At 40.3% G+C, this 9443-nt stretch overlaps 1 protein-coding gene across 1 annotated transcript in view; it reads right to left on the reverse strand.

Annotated features, from left to right (window-relative positions):
* The window catches only part of LOC132382156 (pleckstrin homology domain-containing family G member 5-like), a 118597-nt gene extending 113573 nt beyond the window's left edge, over nucleotides 1-5024 (reverse strand). Inside the window, 1 exon segment of the mRNA XM_059952065.1 lies at nucleotides 4052-5024. Coding sequence (XP_059808048.1) covers nucleotides 4052-4124 — 73 coding nt within the window. The 5' untranslated portion in view covers nucleotides 4125-5024.
* Between the last annotated feature and the right edge of the window lie 4419 nt (nucleotides 5025-9443).

Raw genomic sequence — 9443 nt, forward strand, 5'->3', positions numbered from 1 at the left:
CTTGATTGCATAATTACTCACCCCCTTCAAGTCAGTATTTAGTAGATGCCTCTTTGGTGGCAATTACAGCCTTGAGACTATGTGGGTAGGTGTCTATCAGCTTTGCATATCTGGACAATGCAATTTTTCCCCATTCTTCTTTACAAAACTGCTCAAGCTCTGTCGGATTGCATGGTAATCATGAGTGAACAGCCCTTTTCAAGTCCAGCCACAGATTCTCAATTGGATTGAGGTCTGGACTCTGACTTGGCCACTCTAAAATGTTAACTTTGTTGCTTTTAAGTTTTTCCTGTGCAGCTTTAACTTTATGCATTGTCTTGCTGGAAACAAATCTTCTCCCAAGTTACAGTTCTCTTGTAGACTGCATCATCAGGTTTTCCTCCAGGATTTCCCTGTATTTTGCTGCATTCATTTTACCCTCTACCTTCACAAGCCTTCCAAGGCCTGTTGCAGTGAGGCATCCCCACAGCATGATGCAGCTATTATGACCACGCTTCACTGTCTGATGGTCAGAAAGCTGAATTTTGATTTCATCAGAAAATGGAATCTTCTTTCAGCTGACTTCTGATGCACCATCAATAACTCTTGGAGACGTGAGGCAAGATATAGGCTTTTATTGGCTGGAACAAAGAACAAGCAGCAATTGACCACCACACTGCATCCTGGAGACTGAGGCCGGGGCAGCGTCCCCAATCGCCTTTATACCGGGGTCTGTGGGAGGAGCCACAGGAGCAGGAGCAGTCAGCGGGGGGGGGGGGGGGGGGGGCGTGTCCAGACAGGTATATGTAGTTCACCACAACTTCAAAGTCTCTCACACTTCTTCTGAAAATCTCTAGCCAAGGCTTCATGAGTTTTTTTTTCGAACAGCGATTTTCTCTTTGCCACTCTCCCATAAAGTTGCAACTGGTGAAGCACCCCGGCAACAGTTGTTGTATGTGCAGTCTCTCCCATCTCAGCCACAGAAGTTTGTAACTCCTCCAGAGTTGTCATAGGTCCCTTGGTGGCATCCCCCACTAGTCCCTTTCTTGCAGAGTCACAGTTTGTGAGGATGGCCTGCTCTAGGCTGTGCCATATTCTTTCCATATTTTGATGATTGACGTAACTGCGCTCCAAGGCTATTCAGAGACTTGGAAATTTTCTTCTATCCATCTCTTGACTTGTGCTTTTCAATAACCTTTTTTGCAGAGTTGCTAGGAGTGTTTTTTTGTCTTTATGGTGTAGCTTTTGTAAGGATACTGACTCACCAGCAGATGGACCTTCCAGATTGTCATGTATTTTTACTACAATCAATTGAAACACCTTGACTGCACACAGTGATTTCCGTTTAACTAATTATGTGACTTTGAAAACCAATTGGCTGCACCAGTGATGATCTGGTGTGTCACATTAAAGGAGGGTGAATACTGATGCAATCAATTATTTTGTGTTTTATAACTAATTAATATCATTTTGTAGAGAACTGTTTTTACTTTGACATGAAAGAGTCTTACTGTTGATTAGTGTAAAGAAAAGACAAATTAAATCCACTGTGTTTCAATATTATAAAACAATAAAACATAAAAACTTCCAAGGAGGTGGGGGGGGGGGGAATGCTTTTTACAGGCACTGTAACTTCCCATAAAACGAACACTTCACACTTGGCTGAGTTAAATTCCACCTGCCATTCCTTTACCCATATTCCCAGTTGATCTAGATCCTGTCACAACATTAGACAACCTTGTTCACACCACCGATTTTGGTGTCATTTTTTGGTGTCACCGATTGGCAGAGAAAATTTTGAGTCCCATTCCTGAGGAAAATATGAAGTGGGGGCATTCTTTATTTGCAGTCAGTTACCACATTACTGACTGAATTTACTTGGCTGGGGGGGGGGGGTGCTAATACAACATGATTTAACATGTAGAAATATAGACGATTGCAAAAATATATAGAATTACACACTGGAAGCATTAAGGAATTGAAGGTGAATGGTTGAATTGCTAATTGACTTCTAAATGTGTAGGATTACGTTAAAGGGAACCAGTTAACAAGAATCACACTGGAATCGACAAAAACAAGAATCAATTGACTGTGTTAACATCTCATAATTATCAGATTCCAGTCAAGAAAGGTTCTGCTGACAGATAAAACCCAAACTGTAGTCTGAAATAAATGTAAACGCTATTCAACCCCTAAAAATAGCTAAGGGGTTGCAAAATGAGCCCAATCAGCCCTCAAGCTTCATTTGGTTTTACACAGGAACAGCAGACCATTTTCCCCTTCATTACTATATAGGAGTATGAAGAGGCCACAGATTTCAAGTCTATTATATCACAGTTGATTTGTACTTCTATATATCTAAATTTACACTATAACTAAGTCAAGAAAGCTCTAGATTGCATGCATACTCTAATTGAAAGATGTTCCAGATTTCATTTACCTTTTGCTTATTTCACACCTGAACTATCTTAACTAGAGTCTCTTATCAGCAGTTTTATTTTCAGTATCTTCCTGAATAATGCTGTAATATTTCAAAACCTCAAATGAATTTTCCTTTCACCTTCTTGAGTAAATACAATTGCAGTTTATATCCTACTTGGCTGTCTAAATCTGATACAATTCTTAGAAATCTGCACTGCACCCACTCTACAGCCAGTACCTGCTTCCCGAGATGTAGTGCCCAAAATTGAATGCAGTCTTACAAATAAATGCACAGCCCTCAGCAGTTTGGAGGGAAACCTACTACTAACAATTTTTTTCAAATGTAATCTTTGTCGCAAAAAGGCAAATCCTACTTCTTCTATGGGGTATTCTGTTTCAGTGCAGGGGAAGTCACAGGTGGAAGGTGACTGAGGTTCCCTAACAGTTAATGCTCTGTGTTGACCATCTGGAAATTCTACTTTTGAAACTGTTTCTTCCATTGCCCAAAAACAGGAAGAACATCATCCTGGCTGGAACACAGAACAGTATGGTCCAATACCTCTAAGAAATTGGCTAATGCGAATCTAATTGCATTTCTAATAAGTACATCAAACATTTGACCTATTTGTTCTTGATAGTTATGTATAGTGATTGCATGTAAATATTAACATTTCCATGCATTCCGTGGTAAAATGTTATGTGAACTTGGTGAATCTCTCTTTCGTTGGTATAACATAACAATGTGGAACACAGTGGCCTGCATTATGTCTAAGGGATTTACCACTAAAATTAATAGTTCTTTGCATAGGTGAAGAACTACAAGAAATGGTTTACAGACCCCGACTTATGTCAATACCTGATGTATTTTTCTTCACTTATGGCCCAGCTTCAACTGATTTTGATTACCAGCTGATGATAGGTTCCACAAGTGATTACTGTTCTAGAGGGCATCATGCATGATCCCCATGACATTGTCCTAGTGAGAACACTCTCCTTTGTGAAAGTCAGCACCCTTAGAAGAGAATATCTTAATTCCTTAACAGCAGTCACCTTCATGGGCTCTACCCCAGTGAGTGTAATCACATTCAGAATAGGAGAGGGGCATAGGAATTCAATTCTGAACAATCTTACTTAAGTAGAATTATATAAAGGTTCTCAACACCAGTCCCTCAGATAGTGTGATCTTAATTGACAAGATTTCTTTAGTAGGAAGATGTGTCTTATAAAGATCCAATGAATGCACATCAGCAGCCTCTCCGACAAAAGAGACAGAGCCTAATAATAATCTCTGGTAATATAATCCATCAGTATTGAACAAATGAAGTGGATGTTGGACTGTCCATTCATAATGATTGAAGCACTTGGCCACAGGTAAAAGGATAGTTAGTTAACGAGGACTTGGAATTACAAGAAGAAACCATTCAGCTCTTAGTGCCCAGACCCTAGAAAGCTCTAATTAATACCATTGCTTCCCCCGGCATGCAATTCTTTTCCAAGAATATATCCCATTTCTTTTGAAAGTTTCACTTGCAATTGATACCAACACCATTTTAGGAAGTGCATTCCAAATCATATCAACTCTGCACAAGGTTCATGAATTTTGTTAAACACAAATACCGCCACGTTACCAGGGATCAATTGTTGTACTTACTTGGCTGCATGCGGAGGCGTAGGTTGAGCCAGTTTCGTGGTGGGGACCCATATTTGGTAAGGACAGAGTTCATACTTTGCACTGCAGATGATTGCCAGCTATAGCCAAATACTGAGATCCAAATACCATATGGATAGACTGTGCTTTAATAAACTTCCTTTCCACACATCAGTCGACAAAAATGTATAAAGGCTTCAGCACGAGTAAAACTCCTCTCATTGATTTCCTGGTTTATGTTTTTTCCCTTCATCGCTTAAATCTATTCAGTTTGTATAGCTGTGGGCTCCTCTGTTATTTTACTCTACTCTTCATTTTGCTGCTCTCATTTGTTCCTTTATTTTTCACCAACTTTTAATTCACTTCCAATTCTCACAAACTTCTCACTTATTTTTAGTGCTTTCTCCTTTGCTGACTATGCTAGTCTTCGCACTTTGTTTTTCTTTTGGCATCCTTTTTTTACAGCTTCTTTTACTCTCTCTTTACCTTTGAGTTGCTCCTTCTTTGTTGCTCCTTCATTTGCACCTCCCCCTGTTAGCAATCTGCTTTCTCTGGAGTCTTTCTCTTCTGTCGTTCTCAGACCACTTTATTGCAGCTGATATCTGATCACAAATCAGAAAGTTAAGCTGCCCGGCATCTCACGCATAATGACCATCACCATGGCAGCAAGATTCCAAAGCCCAGTAACACCTTTCGGCAGCCCCAGCTCTGTCAGTGTGGAGAAGTTTGTCTTGTGCCTTGTGTACTACCACTGAGCCTTGGTTCCTCTGACCAGACTGCAGATTAATTTCCTCTCTGATATCTGTTTACCTTTATGGGGTCTGTCTGAAGAAGCCCAAATATTTTAGATGGAATTTTTCTCCCCAGCCGCAAACATGCAGTGCCCATATTTATTTTCTGCCACTGTGCAGTCCAATTCCTGTGCCAAGTCCTTCCGTAGCAGCCAGGATCAGCATATGGAGATGATTAAATAGGCTAAAGCTTTCAGGCTCTTAAAAAGGCAACATTAACGTTTCCTGGAGATCATCCTGCATTCGAAGCTGAAAAGCATTGTGCCTTTCTCTGATTAAATTAACCTAACAAAAATTCATCAGTTCAATCTTTAGTTTATTTGTGGAAGCACTGCAAAAAATCTGTAATTTGAAAAGGAAACTTCCAACTGATTTATTTTTGAAAGGCGTGGTTTAAGTAAATGAAGAACAAAGAGTTTCCTGTATTTGAACTTTATTGTATATACAAAATAGCAAAGGAAACTAAAGCAAGGATCTGCTCTCCTGTTTGTCTGGAGCTAGACTGGGGGCTATGCTGCTCTCCTTTCTGAATGATCTTTGATATGCCATCTCGGAGCAATAAGACACATCTGGAAACCCCCTGATTATCTCTTCACTCTCAGTAGAAGCAGACTGCATTCAAAACTGTATTCGACTTTAATGTACATACAGAATTCTCTTATATACATTCAATCTCAAACATACCCTCTCTCCTCAACACAATGGCTCACCAGAATTTAGGTTTCCATCTCACTAAACCGATGACATGATCTGGAGCACAATCCTGCCCACGCATTTTCTGGCAAGAACACATGTTTGGGATCAGGTGGAGGGCTAGTGACCATTTCTCTCCATTCCTGTACCCAGCAACTATTTCATGGGATCAAATCAAGGGATTTCCCATGACTGTTGATGGCAAAAAGGAATGAATATATTAATAAGACAGACATTATGTATGCAATGCCACAACACCAATTTAAAGAGTTGAATATTTATATCAAAACCCAATATCTGTAAAATTAAGGTCTGGTTTGATAGACGAAATAAAGAAAAAGGTTACCAGTATTTGGTCAGTAAACATATTGATTAAAAAAACCAGTAGCTCCTTCTGCAGATGCTGCCAGCCCCATCACATATAAATAAAATTTTTTTTTATTAATAGAAATTAAGCACACTTAGTTGAACAACCAGGCATTATTTAGGCCTGGACAATAGGAACATAATGTAACCCATGCCCTTGGACAAATAAACTCTACTGAAAGGGGAAAAATACAAACAAAACTCTAGTAAAACAAAAAAAAAGGCATGGGATGAAAAATCAAACTTCTGAATGCATTAGAAAGTTGCTGCAATTTTATGAATGCTCATGACAGAGACTGCTGTCTGGTCCACTGCACCTATGATTTGAAATAGAGCTACTCGGCATCTTTTTTAAAAACTTCCAGGAGAATAAATTTCTATGAATCTCAGGTTTTTTTTAAATTAAAAAAGCCCAGTCCTATAGCTAAGTTGCTTTGTTTGTGACTCACTCACTGGTGAAAACATTTCAACATCTACCCTGTCTGGCCTCTATCACACTTGTTCAAATAAGACCATCCCTCATTCTTCTAAACTCTAAGAAATATATACCCAAACTAAATTCCAAGAAATATACATTCAAACATGTCTAACTTCACTAGACAGGACAAGCCTTTTATCCTGGAAATTAGCTTGGTGAATCTTCTTTGGACTGCCTCCGATGTACTATAAACCTTTTAGGTGAGGGGACCAAACTGTGTACAATATTTCGGGCATGGACTCACCAAACCCTGTAAAATTGTGACAAAATCTGCCTATTCTTAAACACATTTTAAATCCCTTTGACAGAAATGCATGGCCTCATAGTTCCTCATTTTAACCTCGATTTGTCAAATTTTCACCCAATCACTCCATCCATCTATATCCTCTTGTATAATCATGACGTCCCTTCATTATTTTCATAATCTCAACAAATGTGAAAACCTTCCATCTTGTTTCTCTTCCAGGCCATTAATGTAAATAGCAAACACATGACAATCGAGAATTGTTCCTGAGGTTAAATCAAGGGAGTGGAATTGCTGGAAAAATTATTCAAAGAACAATGGAGTAAACTGGCTCTTTCTGCACTCTGCTGATATTTCTGCCTGTTCCATCAAACACTTTCAGCTCAGATGCAGAATGGTTACAGATTTTAATTCCCTCACTCGCATGGCAGACAGTATTTTTGGGTTAGTTAATTACGACTTCCCTCAAATTCAGAAAAGGTCAGGTTTCTGTTAACAGAAAATCATGAAAAAAATTCTAGTAGCAAAATCAGGAATTATTATTGAAGGTTTTAATGTTGTTTCTACCAGCCTTTCAGACAACATTCCAATTTCTTGTTAAGTCTTCCTAGTTTCTTTGTAATTTCACTCACTACTTCAAAGACGGTAGGCTAGTGCAGGGGTCGCCAACCTTTTTTGCACCGCGGACCAGTTTAATATTGACAATATTCTTGCGGACCGGCCCATGGGGAGGGTGGGGGTGTTAATCACTACCAGAATACAGATGATAAGTCAACTATAAGTTACTTATAAGTGGCTAATACACTCAATTTTGTTTCTAAAAGGGTTTATCTAATGAATTTAATATTAAACACACAGTGCATATTTCCCTCACATGTATATAGTGATAAGTCAATTATAAGTCAATAGCATCATAACATTTTAAGTAATATTTGGATATTAAACACAGCACACATTTTCCTCGTTTGATCATATATAATCATTGATATCGCTGAATCAGTAGGAGCCCAGAGCTTGCTTCCCTGCAACAAGACGGTCCCATCGAGGGGTGATGGGAGAATACTCGAAGGGGGTTTCTTATGTCCAGTCCATTCTGTAATTTAGTTTTTGTTGCATTCATTGCAGAAAGCCCTGCTTTGCAGAGGTATATTGTTGGAAATGGAAGCAACATTTTCAGTGCTTTCGCGGCTATCTCAGGATATTCAGCCTTGACTTTGATCCAGAATGCTGGCAGAGATGTTAAGTCAAACATACTTTTCAGCCCACCGTCACTTGCAAGCTCAACGAGTTGATCTTCTTCTCATGCTGACATGGGTCATGGACCCATTCCTTTGCACGTCTTGGGTCATTTGCGGTCGGGAAGTAATGCCTGAATTTTGTCAACAGCGAAGATAGGTGATTGCACACCAGCTGTGAGAAGGATGGTGCAGCCTCAGTCTCTCCCAAGATCCCAGCTAATGTTGGGACCATGTCAAATTTGCCTCTGTCCACTCACCATCCCCACAGTTCCAGTTTGGCTTTAAAAGCAGACACTTTATCTGCCAACTTGAAGAAAGTTGTCATTTTCCCCTGAAGTGACAAATTGAGTTCATTGAGCAGGTTGAAGATGTCACACAGATAAGCGAGTTTTGCTATCCACTCCTTGTCACTGAAGTTTGCTGCCAGTGGTGACTTTTTTCCTGAAAGAAATCTCTGTAGCGTTCTCTTAACTCAAAAACCCTGGCTAGGGCCCTCCCCCTTGATAGCCACCTGACTTCAGTGTGTAAAAGAAGGCGTTTGTGTTCTGCATTCACTTCCTCGCAAAGCTGCTCAACCAGACGTGAGTTAAGGGCCTTTGCTTTGACATGATTGATAGCTTCAACAATGTCACTCAATATGCTGTTAAAATCAGGTGACATTTTTCGGCTAGCCAGCATTTCCCTGTGTATGACACAGTATGTAGACTGACATTCAGGAACTTCTTTGACTTGGGTAGTGAAACCAGACAGCCGTCCAGTCACAGCTGCAGTCCAGTCTGTGCATATTCCAACACAGAATGACCAGTCCAGTTTGCCTGACATGTAGTCATTCAAAGACATGAATAATTCTGCTCCAGTTGTGTTAGTTGGCAGCGGCAGTGCATACAACATATCCTTGTGCATGTCATCTTGAAATATTTATCGCACATAAACCAGCAGTATTGCCTTGTTGTCGACATCGGTAGACTCGTCGACCTGGATAGCATACCATGGTGACTCATTAAGCTGTTCCAACAGCTGTGCTTCGATGTCCTCCGCTATGTCATTGATTCTCCTTGAAACTGTGGTAGCTGAAAGAGAAACCTGTGCCATCTTGTTAGCTGCAGCTTCTCCCACAGTTCACGGCACATGTCCCTGGCAGCAGGCAGAATCAATTCTTCACCACGGTGAAAGGCTCCTTAGCCTTAGCAATACGGCTAGCCACTGAGTACGACGCTGTCAGAGCAGCAGCATTTGTGGAGGTGGTGGCTCTCAGCACTTGCTTCTGTCCCGCTTGCTCACGTCTTTCCTGGTCAAAAAACTCAACGGGTTTGTCTTTAAATGCAGGTTCTTGGACTCAAGGTGCTGAAGCAGTTTTGAGGGCTTCATTAAAGCCATATATTATGTACGACTCGTCGTATTTTCTGCTGAAGGAAGCTTTCTTTTTTTGCAGTTTCGGCCTCAACTGTCTCTGCGTTATCATCATTCCAAAGAAACTCTCAAGTAAACGTTCGTTTTTTACTCATCGAGTAGTTGTTAAAGACCGACCGATGACCTCACGTGCATTCAACAGTGGGCATGACAGGGAATGAGGAAAGGTGTGGCT

The sequence above is a fragment of the Hypanus sabinus genome, chromosome 27, assembly GCF_030144855.1.
Source record: "Hypanus sabinus isolate sHypSab1 chromosome 27, sHypSab1.hap1, whole genome shotgun sequence".
NCBI lineage: Eukaryota > Metazoa > Chordata > Chondrichthyes > Myliobatiformes > Dasyatidae > Hypanus > Hypanus sabinus.